General features: G+C 41.7%; 2 protein-coding genes across 2 annotated transcripts in view; both read right to left on the bottom strand.

Moving 5' to 3' along the window:
• MRNIP (MRN complex interacting protein) overlaps positions 1–209 on the bottom strand; it is a 4,528-nt gene extending 4,319 nt beyond the window's left edge. The window contains exon 1 of the mRNA XM_019473799.1: positions 90–209. Coding sequence (XP_019329344.1) covers positions 90–209 — 120 coding nt within the window. The remainder of the gene's footprint in view (positions 1–89) is intronic.
• Positions 210–443: 234 nt separating this feature from the next.
• The window catches only part of TBC1D9B (TBC1 domain family member 9B), a gene marked incomplete at its 5' end in the record, with an annotated part of 22,047 nt that continues 10,305 nt past the window's right edge, over positions 444–12,185 (bottom strand). The window contains 11 exons of the mRNA XM_009286060.1: positions 444–2,882; positions 3,812–3,918; positions 4,371–4,418; positions 5,671–5,721; positions 6,131–6,202; positions 6,357–6,422; positions 6,789–7,029; positions 8,209–8,277; positions 9,101–9,199; positions 10,370–10,499; positions 11,064–11,349. Of these exons, the coding sequence (XP_009284335.1) occupies positions 2,190–2,882; positions 3,812–3,918; positions 4,371–4,418; positions 5,671–5,721; positions 6,131–6,202; positions 6,357–6,422; positions 6,789–7,029; positions 8,209–8,277; positions 9,101–9,199; positions 10,370–10,499; positions 11,064–11,349 (1,862 nt within the window). The remainder of the gene's footprint in view (positions 2,883–3,811; positions 3,919–4,370; positions 4,419–5,670; positions 5,722–6,130; positions 6,203–6,356; positions 6,423–6,788; positions 7,030–8,208; positions 8,278–9,100; positions 9,200–10,369; positions 10,500–11,063; positions 11,350–12,185) is intronic.

Raw genomic sequence — 12,185 nt, 5'->3', positions numbered from 1 at the left:
TTTTTTACAAGCAGCCTCTGACCCTTTCTTAAAAAAAACCCAATTAACTGGCCCGGGCGGTCTTCAAACGGGAAGACTTAATGCAGCGCCTGGCAGTCGACAGAGCAACAGTCTGCGAGGGCGGCCTGGGTGCGTGTTTGGATGTTAACGGTAACCTTCTTCCAGGAGGAAAAACATTCCGTGTTTGCACCTGCATAATCAACAGCCATTTCTGCACCTACCTGAAGCTGCGTCAGTCTGTGTTATGTAAAAAGTAAATATATGGAGCAATAAGGAGAGGAGGAGAGGAGGAGAGGAGGAGAGGAGGAGAGGAGGAGAGGAGGGACGAAAAACCCAGTCAGACTCCAGTCACACGAAATCTGCTCTTTTAGATAACCACCATGGACAAGGAACAAGCAATATTCCATGAGCTCAGAAAAATAAAAGGCAGTCAAGGTTGCCTATAGGATTCTGGTTCATTTATTGAGTACATGACAGATAAGACAGACAGTGTAAAATCACATGTATTATTTGTACTTTTAAAAAATTACAATAAATTACTGAATAATTAGTAAAAGCAGTTTTACTAACGGCTGCTCTCCAGTGATGCAGGACAGAGGAGGCAGTGAAATAAGAAATATGTACCAGCTGTGAATACATACAGAGAACGTCACAAGGAGGAATTAACACTGAGTAGCACACCGAGTAGTGTTAAATGGGAACATCCAACCGTACGTGTCCTTCCCATCCTTTATATTCCAAATGCCAGCCAAAAGCTGTAGCAAACCTTGCCTTCAGTGCAGGGTCTGCTCTCGCCGAGCAGCATCATCTCTTGCCCCGGCCCTGCAAGGCAGGTGCCTGCGTACTGAGATGAATTTATCTGTAGGAACAGCATTAATTCTCCTTCCTCGGAGCACACACCCTACTACCAGAAGGCTAACTCTTAGTTTCTTCTGGTCTTAATTGATTTAAAAGAGCAGTCACTCAGTCGCCCAGTTATTTTGTCTCTAACTGGAAAGAGATCTAGTCTGTTGACGTTTCCCATAATGGGCTGATGGCAGAGGGCCACACTGCTTTGAATTCTTCCTCTTTAGGTATAAATGCCCTTTGATGCGTCGTAGTTTCTAAGAGCACATCCATTGCTAGACTCTTTGTACAGGAGATGTTCAGAAAGGACACACCGAGCAGCTGCAGGTGGCACAACACTCCTGCACATCCTCCTGCCCCAAGTGTTTGTGAGGGCTGACTGATCAGAGTATTCTTAGGGGTCCTCCTAAAAATTGGACCCATCATTAGCTAGTAAAAATGGAGCATCAGCAAGAAACAATGACTGTTTTCTGTACCAACAGGGAAAGTCCAGCAGACCAGTGTGCCACTGCCCTGTAACACTGAGGCTGATTCACCCACTTCTAATTTAGGAACATATTTCCTCATTATAACCATCATGAGCCCATTGATTGACCTAATATTACTTCTGCACTGAAGTCAAGGAGCTTGTGGCTTCCTTCCCAGACCAACTAAAAACAATGGCTTTCAAAGAATTAGAAAAGCAAATGCTAGAAAACCAGGTTTGTCTGAAAACTCCTGAATGCTGAAGGAGAAAAAAAGGTGGTCATACACTATGAAAATGCCAAATCACATCTGAAAGAAACCTGCAGATCTGAGCAGTGGGGCACATTTGCATTATAGCTGCTGAGTCACAGAACAGCATTGAAGAACTTACAAGACTATTTATAGGTCAGGGTCCTATAGCACTTGACTACACTGCATTAGCGCTCGGATTGGCAGCCAGAGGTGAATGTGGTTTCAAGCCAGGCTGCATCTGCTGTGCAAGTTACCCAGGAACCTACAGCAAACGAGGGCAGGCAAGGAGCAGTTACTGTCTGAAATAAGACTTCATTAAAATAAAAGATAGCAAAGGGCAGACATGCATAATTTATGGTGGTAATTCTGTATGTCAGGGGCTATTAGGTTCTAATGGCTCTTGAGAATGTAAATCTAATTCTGTCAGCCACAGTAGCCAAAGAAGCACCTACACAAAACAGTCACTGTCAGAAGCCCCTTATCGATTGGAATCTATTGTAATTGTGTAGTTACTGGTCTCTGATTAAACAAAAAATTACCCCAAACACAAAATACCAAACCATCCTGCCATCTGCCACATTATCTCCCTGTTTTATCTCCCAAAGACAAATCCTGCTTTCTTGAGTTCACCCTGACACGGAGGAAAGTTCATAGTCGCTGGATGAACTGAACTGCCTCTCTACCTTCTTCTGATCTTTGATCTTTTGCAGAATGTTGACCTTTTTCTCAAAGTAGTTTACAAGGGCTGTTTCCGTCAGCATGGAAGCTAAGATCTGCTCAAAGGAGATAGACCAGTCAGTATCAACGGTACTACCATACCTGGCAGCTGAACTACTGCCTTCACAACCAACCAGGACTGTGTCATCTGCAATGTCTTCACACTGCAGGGAGCCTGTGCTGACCATGGAGTAGGAAGACATGGACATATCATCTTTGGTTTCATCATCTGATAGCAGCTGTAAAGGAGAGCCTTGTCCTTCCCCTGACACATCTCCTAGACTTTGGTTCTCCTGCTGTGTTTTTTCAGGCTGGGCATCTCCACAGGTTTTGTCCTCATGGTCAGCTTGGGGTTGCTGCTCCACTGCTGAATTCTGACTCTGTTCAGACGTTGGTGACTCCTCTTCACTCACAGGATCTTGGGTACTGTTTGCTTTCCAGTCCTCAGACTTCTTCATGGGCCTGCTGGAGAATTTTTTCCCAACCTCCCCAATTCGCAGAAGGAGACTGGCTACAGTGGCAATTGCATGGTACAGCTCTTGCTCCACCGGGTCCTCACTGAACATGTTGTAAAGGGTCTTGCATAACTCTATGAATTGTTCCTTTAAAAGACAAAGACCAAAAAAATCATACTTCAGGCTGAAAAAAGTTGACAGCGGCAGATCATAGAATCATAGAATATCTCAAGTTGGAAGGGACCCAATAAGGATCATTGAGTCCAACTCCCCGCTCCTCGCAGTACTACCTAAAACAAACCCATATGACTAAAACCTTCGTCCAGACGCTCCTTGAGATGAAGCAACAGGCACCATCTTCACTGACTCCTTGTTTATCTGCCTCCCCACCAAGTAAGTGGCAACTTCTTATACTGATTCAGAACAGTCCAAAACAGGCAAAATCTCCTCTCTCTGCCGTAGCGGCTAAATTGAGACACAGCTAGCAATTTAATGGTGGTGGGCTTTTTTGCTGACAGATGAAGAGAGTAGTCACATATTCACACCTGAGAAAACCTAAAGTTTTACTTCTGTCCTGCTACTCTTCCGTGGTCAGCTTTTAAGCATTTCCAAACTGGTTTAAGTAGCACCCATCAAGGAAATTAGAGACAGAAAAGATCACACCAGTCATCAGACACTCTTTCCTGTAACCACATTCTTCGCTCTCCACAAAGCAGCTGTAACTTGAGGCGATGCAAAACCAAAAAAGCCAAACAAGTTTATATGACTGATAGCATATTTGAAACACACTGCTCTGGAGGGAAAACATAGATTGCAGATCTTACTGGAAAAATTGGTCTGGGAGGCAGAGAAAATCAAATATATTTGATTGTTGGAAACAAAGCAGTTTGTCCATGTCCACTGAGGAATTCGACACAAACGTGTGGAATTAGAGGCTTCTAAAGCTCACCAGACCAGAACAGCAGGGCAATCTACAGACAAGGACTGAGTATGCTGACAAAATGGCTGCCCATACTGCTGAATTCCCCACTAAACAGTCAGTCATCTAACTGGAAACCTTCACATTCACTTCTTACCTGGCTCATTTTGGGGAGATCTTTAATGGTTTCTTTCTTGGACTCTTTTTCCTTGGCCCATATTCTCAGGTAGTATCTATAGTCCTGTGGACTGGTACCTTTCTCCTCTGCAAGGCAAGACCAGGCCACTACTGTCAGGTGGTTAATGGTTTCAGACTTAAAAAGTGAATGCTGTGCCAGCAAAAATCATGCTGGAAGCAGGTTTTATTGACAATTCAGGAAAGCATCTACCAGGATGGCTGCACTGCTTTCTGCTGGTTTATCTGATCCAGCTCAGTAGAGCACAACTTTTAACACTGCTGCATCAGCTTGACTTCTCATAAATTAACTCTATGAGCTGACAACTTACCGAACATGATTTACAAATGTTATGATCTTGGTATGTAAAAGAGTCAGAGCAGTAAGGCATAAGAGAGATTTATTTCCCGGTTCACATCCCACTCTACCTCTGTCCAAAAGGGACACTTTGAAAGGTCTCCTTGATACAGCAAAGGACAATGAACAGCTCATAATACGAGAGAGACAAGTCTAGAATGTGGTCTGTTTATGATGAAATTACCTTTTTCTGGACCGTTCTCATTTCTCCTTCCTTTATCTTCTGGGGTTTCTAAAAAATTATGGAATTGTAAAAGAATGATTAATAGCTGATTTTCAGCAATACAACACGTGAAGAACATAAGACAACTCATATACAAATTAAAATCTTACAAGAATATATTTAATAGAAGTTAGATCTCACACTCCCACATCATGTTTGAAGGAGTGAACAGAACAGGATGGAAGCAAGAGGCTGCTGGGATGAACTGGATAAAAAGCCACACTGAAAAAGTGGGTTGAAGGGCTGAGGTAGAGGGCAGTTAATAGAAGTTAGATCTCACACTCCCACATCATGTTTGAAGGAGTGAACAGAACAGGATGGAAGCAAGAGGCTGCTGGGATGAACTGGATAAAAAGCCACACTGAAAAAGCGGGTTGAAGGGCTGAGGTAGAGGGCAGAACTCTTAAAAGAAAGGGTGAAACAGATATGAAAGACAGCTAAGCAATGTCATGGCTTAAAGACAAGGAAGTTCTGTTATCCAAAGCAAGATAATGAATGGAAAAAACCCAAACCACCACTGAGCACATATGTGACAGAAAAAAAAAAAAAAAAACAACACCCCCCCACCGCCACTGAGCACATATGTGACGAATATCTACGCTCACCATTATTCACTGACTGAACTGACACTCAATTTGCAGACTCTCACTTCACAAACTTTGCTTCTGGTTCCTCACATTGTCACTAGGCTTTACAGGAAAACTTTGCTCAATTCAGACTGTTAAGTTAGCCATCTAGCACCAAACAGCACAACTACTTACTCACTCACATCTTTTTTGAGCATTATTATATTTTGGTAAACATTTAGTACAAATGACATACTTTGACCTCCTATTTGACAATCCCTAAAATTGTATTTTAAGAAATACAGTAGATTAGTCTACTAACAGTTTTACAATTCAATGGCATGCATCCTTATTCCTTTAAATTAGAAGACTGTGGAGGAGGCACAGGTATCATCTACCCAGGCCAGCAAGCCTAGCACCCCCAACACTCTGCTCTGAGCGTATTTTCCCCCCACCAGTTTCTACAGCGAGAGAAACCCCACTGAAAGAAGACGGACAAAACCTATTTTGACCAAGGTTGAAACACAATAGGTAGAATATACTGAAAGGTATCTAGCACTTTATTCATAGTGGGAGTGTCATGAGAGAGGAGCAGCAGCAACAACTTCAGAGTATTTAAAATAGCACATTGGTGCTGGCAGACGATATCAGCATTATAGCCATGCTCAATGCATGCACATAATCCATGGACTGACCTTGAGACTCACAGTGCAGGCAGAAATCCAGCTCTGAGACAAAAGGAGATACTTGAGCAGCAGAAAAAGGGGTTGAGGGGACAATATCCCAGATAAAACAGAAGAAAAGGCCAGACATAGACAGACAGAGAAGGAAACAAAAACAAGAAGAGAGACAATGAGACTTGCATGAAAAACCTAAATTATGATGGGAGACAGGGGCTGGTAAAAGCACACTGCTCCTCCTCAGCAGTGTGTAACTGTGCTTCAGAGGGGTCCTGCATGAAATGGGCGCTGAGCAGTTTAAGCTCCAAACTTCTTTCCCATCATGCAACAAAGACAGCGAACTCAAACACACCGGCAATCTTAACATACTGCCACTGCAAGACCATGCTTTGCAAAAAATCACTATTCATAGCACATGGATTTGTGCTGCAACTCCTGCCTAAACTGGGAGGTAAAGGCAGCAGTGTTGTATTACCTTCTGTTGTAACATCCTCTGTGAAATAACTTGTGGCCTCCAAAGCGGACTCTGCCTCCTCTGGATTCAGAGCTGTATTTACAGAGAAGGAAATGTTAAGATCTCTAAGCTAATTGAACAGCATTATCACCCACTTCATTAGCAAAATTCATGAGGCATCTCTTTTCAATTGCATGTTAGAACAGACCATGCTCAACGGTAGTGATATATGAAAGCAATCACTCACCGGGAGGCAGATGCAGTTTGTAAAGTACTTTGAGTTTTTCAGTGAGGTCACCATGGTACATCCCACCTGCGAAGAAAAAAAAAAATGGTTAAGAAAATAGCAATTAGGATAAAGAATCACCCTCTGCTCACAGGCTCAAACCAGAATGAGTTCACATGCGATGAGGAAACGCTAACTGCACAAAGCCCTGTGCAGAAGCAGTAAAGAAATCTACAGCAAAACTGCATCTTGTTGGTTTGCCACCTATTGTTTCCCGAAACGGGAGGCTGCCTAGCAGCAAAAAGGCATCTTTTGTTCTGTCTGAGGCTTCCTGTAAGGCTGTCACCCTCCCCTGATGATAGTGCAAACATCACTATCTCCTTTTAGTTCTCTACTTGGAAAAGGACAGAAACAATTTGTGCAATATTCCATCATCTCCAAAGCATCACTTACTCATCCCTGTCACAAACTCCTTGAAGTTAATGAGAGAATCCCTGTTCTCATCCAAAAGCCGGAACAAACGGCCTGCTAGCACAGGCGTATGTGCGCCACAGGACCAGGGGGTCAAACTGATGAACAGCTCTTTGAACTGCTCCATGTCTATGCGATACTGCTCCAGGTAGGGTAAACTCTGATCTCGGCGGGCAGCTGCAGCACGATTATTTCCCCAGTAACAGTTCATCAGATACTTTGCCTTCGGAGGGAAAGGATTAATAGGTCAGATTATACTACAGTACAACAATTCACAGGAATAGAGACTTTGTTATAGCTCAAGAATAGCATTGAGTAAGCAGAGAAGAGACATTTCAGGACACGCTGTTTATCTCCCCCATTATTCCTAGTGTTACTTCACTATAAAATAATATGAAATGAAGGAAGAGACAGGGATTTCACAAAAAGCACAAAGAATAATTTTAAGTGAAAAATACAAAAAACATTATTTCAGGTCTGAACAAAATGACACTCAGGCTTTACTGCAAAGGAACATGCAGGTTTTAGAACTAAGCCTCTCTTTCTGAGTCTGCAGCACAGTGCAACTGAGTTTGCACTCAGTTTGCAAAACTGATTGTCAACATTGACTTGCAAAACTCATTGTCAATACTTCTCAACACAGAAAATTGAGATACCACATATAAAGACCTTTGTAAACATGGGTGATAGAAATAAAATTAAATGAAACAATGAAAGTAGTAAAATTGTTGACCAAGGGGCTAATAACAAAAATGTCTGATACAAACTGGGACCTTATTATTAGGTAATTACTGGGAAGGAAAATTGTCTAGCTTTAGTAATTTCATCACAGTGTGACAAAGAGGTCAATTCAGTCACGAGGAAATAATCTAGAATCTGTTTTTTTCTCCAACAAGGTAGTTTAAACAGATAGCTGGGATTGTTGCCTCTGTTCAAAGTCTTACTGGACTTGGTAAATGCAGTTGGGTAATACCACTCTTTTAAAAATATATACATTGACAAATAGAGGCAAAGCACTTAAGTAATTTTGTCACAATTACAGAGCAAGTCAATGGCAAACTTGAGAAGAAAAATTGAGGTACAGTCAATCCTAGCTCCCTGTTCTAAGTGCTATGTCACATTCCTTTCCATTGATTCCACGATCTCTTTCTGAGTAAGTATCATTCAAATACTGTGAATGTGTTTTGGCCATCTTGCGGGGGGGGGTGGGGGGCAAAATCAATCGGATAGTAATAGGGCCAGTCTCACTGGCACCATGTATAACCATGTAGAACAGAATGCCACATCTGTTTCTGATTGCTTTGGTTCTTAATCCAACCTAAGACATTGCTTCCCTCTCAACTTATTTTGATATTTGTTCTCTCTGTGTCAGAACACGTTCTTCGTCACTCTAGCTTCTTACCTTGAACACTACATACAGCTCTTCTAGTTCTTCAATAGAGAAGCCAATGTCACTAGACACAGCTCGGACCTATAGTTAGGGAGAAAATATTGAGTGAACAATTTATTTCAAAGCTAGAGAAATTAAATATGACTCACTGAAAAATCTGTGTAACATAGAAGAGAACAAGTGCAAGGAGATATGACACAAGACGGGAGGGAAAACAATCATTCTAATACCTCCCATTGCTATAGATTACAGGTCAGGAGGACAGTTTCTGGTCAAGCAGAAACTTCTGACATTTTGAGCAGCTAGAAAAAATTACTGCGCTTATTTCCTGTCTGTGCAGACTGTGTTGCCCCTCCCTCTTGTTTTTATCTTCCTATGTTTGACTCAGATGCATTGAGAAACAACAGTGAAAGAAACATGCGGATGAGGTTTCTTCACCTAGGACATAGGAGATAATTGCAGTAGATATGGATACTCCCCTTTGGCCATGAACCCTTCTGTAAAATTCCCTAATGTGCTAGCATACTCTCTAAATGGCCGGAAAATAATTATCTGCTAGCTAGCTTTTCTCAAAGATTCCAGGCAACCGGTAAAACACACAGCGCTAGGCAGTGGAGACTATTACAAGGCCTACAAGTCGTTTTTTATCTCCCTCCATGCCAAATATCTCATCCAATCGTGGCCCAGCACTTCAATCCATTTTATTAGATTAACTAGAACCATGTAAAGAAGAAAACTGAAAATCCATTATTCCAGCCAGTAAATCCATTTTTCACATGAACTGCAATTCTTTTAAGTCACTTAAAACTGGGTCTGCTACAGCGTGAACTTTCTAGATGCTTACAGCAAAACACATTCCATTAATACGCCGTTTGGTAGCTCATTCAATCTGGGAGTCACATACCACACTCTTCTTGGCTGTATCCTCCAGAGACTGGATCACTTTCAGCCTTTGTTTAAAACGCATTTGTTCAATGTCTTCTGCCTTCAAATTGCTAAATTTCTACAAGAAAGGAAGCAGACCAGGTCAACATCATCTCCTAAAGAAAGAACAACCCCTGTTCAATTACATGTTCTTTAACAAGTGTACTATCCCCTCAGAGATGATCTAAAACCCCTAGAAGCCTTTTACCAGCAGCGAAAAGATGAGAAAACACTTGAGCTCTATTCGCTATTCACCCATGTCCTGCAAGAGAAGTCATTCAGAATTCATGAGAAATCCAACATCAGAGGTTTCTAAAGAACAGCTGAAAAAGCATCTGTCAGGACTGACAGAAATACAGATCCTGTACTGTGGCAGAGACCAGAGAATAGACCAGTTGTCATTCCTTCCAGCCCTGTTTTTTAATAGGGCCCATATGAGATTCAGCTAGAAACACCAAAGTTAACGGGCTTTTCTATTGACTAGGTCAGACAAGTAAGATGAATTTGGTGACACTCTTTTATAAAAGAAACCGAGAACAGAGATGGCAGATTTGAAGAAACAAACAAAATACACAGCAAAATGATAGCTGCCTGACTGTAAGCAGCTGGAAGGGGACAGGATGAAGAACAGGAGATAAAAAGGGAAACGAATCCACAGTTACCACAGTGTAGCAGAGAACTGTCAAACATCAGTTCTCTCACCTGTGTTCTTTCCATCATTCAGATACAAATTTTTTACAAGTTTGTTCTCAGTATGAATAATGAGGTACACCACCAGTGCAGAGGTATTTCAACAGCATTGCCACCATTCTCGGGTCACCTTCCTATTACTATAATGTGGATCCCAGAACAGGATTCCTGTGCCCATGAACTGGGATGCTTCCATGTTTCTGCAGTATACCTCACAATTTTTACCCTGAACTCCCCCCCGCAACTCCCTAGCACTGACAATCCTCGCATACAAGTAAGAACGGAGACTTTTTTGGCAAAGCAGGAGGAAATCTCTGGTCTGTAATTTTTACTTATTTGCAGTCTTTGTTTTAGTCTCCACTGGTGGTGGGGAGACTCTTTGTAATCCACAATAGCCAACAGTGCTCTTCTCATACCAAACAGGAGGATTAATGGCTTGGGCCTGCCCTCCTTGAGCACCTCAAGCTATGAACACTGTTCAAATTCAGGCTGCACAAAGTATAAAACTGGATGTTGGTAGAGAAAAATCTCTTGGGCAAAAGCTAAGCCAGAACCTTACCTCATAGGATGTTTTGATGAGTTCAAAGATGTCGATTTCAAGTGGCGGGTCATCTCCACTTGTCAATAAGGCATGCAAATGGGGAATAGGGGGAGAGACGCTCTGTCTGTTAACTACGTTGTCCAAATATCTGTGGGGAAAAAACAGAACAGATGCAAGACTCCAGGATTAGTGTCCAGGAAAAGTAGTAATATCCTAAACTCATCATTCCCAACTTCTTTGTATCATTAATCTAAACATGTAGGAAAATTTAATTTTTCCCAGCTAACCTGCAATGCTACCCTCAACGTATCTGAAGTAAAGTCAATTTTCACCCTATTTTTGGGGTATCTACACTTTTTAAAGTGGGCTTCAAGTAGTAAGATGAAGAACTTGCTGCACGTAGAAGAGACTCACATTTCAAACATGAAAATCTTACATTTATTACACTTCGGAGATAATCTGCTTGATAAAGTTTTATGTTTCTAGAATGCAATTGCTGCCAGGACCCGTTCTTAATAGTTGATCAGAATTCTTCTGTGAATTTTGGATAAACAACCCTTCAGAGTTCAAATTCAAACCGAGAAGCAGGAGTGCATTATGCTGCAAAGCAAACAATTCCAGAAATATGGGATTCCTCCATACTTGAGCCAAAAATTAATTTCAGCTGTTGTACCGTTACTATTCAGTTATAAATAAGAACAATGAATGGTACCTGCCCAGAATAGTCATGGCTTCACCTTCATCACAGCACTGTAACAACTTCTCCATGTTCGCATCAAGTATGGCCAATGACACCTGCAAGATAAACTTGATTCCCTCATAGAAAAAACAGTCGACAATGACCACGGCACTCTCAAAGGGCATGACACTGAGAAAGAGAGTGAGAAACCAGGAAAGGGATATGGTGGAAATCACTCCCAGGTCCTGCATCTTTTCTGACAGCTGTGGAAGATACTCTCGTGTAAGTTCTTCAAAGATGCCTTGGTCCACCAATGCACCTGGGAAAACAAACAAAAACAATGGTAGAACTCAAATTGGTGGTATCGTGGTACTATATCCAAGCTAATCAATTATTAAACAAAATAGCATAAGTTCACTTTAATTTCATATAAGCCTCTTAACATCAGAACTAAAATTAACACATTTATTTAGATTTGTTCCCTGTTCTCAGTAAAAACAACATAGATAGAGACTATTCCTACATTGCAGAGCATGCAGAAACAGAAATCTCTCACTGATCTATGCGTTTTCCCTGAAAGGAGGATTTACATCAAACTATACTCTTTTATACAGACCAACTTTAAAAGCCCATGAAGCGGTGCTTTCACGAACCTTTCCTGGGAGCCTATTCCAAAGATTTAATACATCATTCAGATGGGTAAAAGAATAACACAGTAATTTTCTTCTAGATATGTCTCCTTACTGCTAATGGCCCCTCCTGCTACCAATTTTTAGTGACTTCATCTTTCTTGTTACTACAAGGTAGTACTACTACCTTGGTAGCCTGTAGCGTCTCTTCCTACGTCTCCATCACACACCTGCAACTTTAAAGGGAACAGGGTTGTGCTTCATCATCTTTAAAATGCATCACATTTCACAGAATCATAGAATCATTAAGGTTGGAAAAGACCTCTAAGATCATCGAGTCCAACCGTCAACCCAACACCACCATGTCCACTAAACCATGTCCCTAAGCACCTCATCTACACGTCTTTTAAATACCTCCAGGGATGGGGACTCCACCACTTCCCTGGGCAGCCTGGTCCAATGTTTTACCACTCTTTCAGGAAATAAATTTTTCCTTACATCCAATCTAAACCTCCCCTGGCGCAAC

This window comes from Aptenodytes forsteri, unplaced genomic scaffold, assembly GCF_000699145.1.
Source record: "Aptenodytes forsteri isolate BGI_AS27 unplaced genomic scaffold, ASM69914v1 Scaffold54, whole genome shotgun sequence".
Lineage (NCBI taxonomy): Eukaryota > Metazoa > Chordata > Aves > Sphenisciformes > Spheniscidae > Aptenodytes > Aptenodytes forsteri.
Note: the sequence above shows the minus strand (reverse complement) of the source record. Positions and strands in the feature narration are given on the sequence as shown.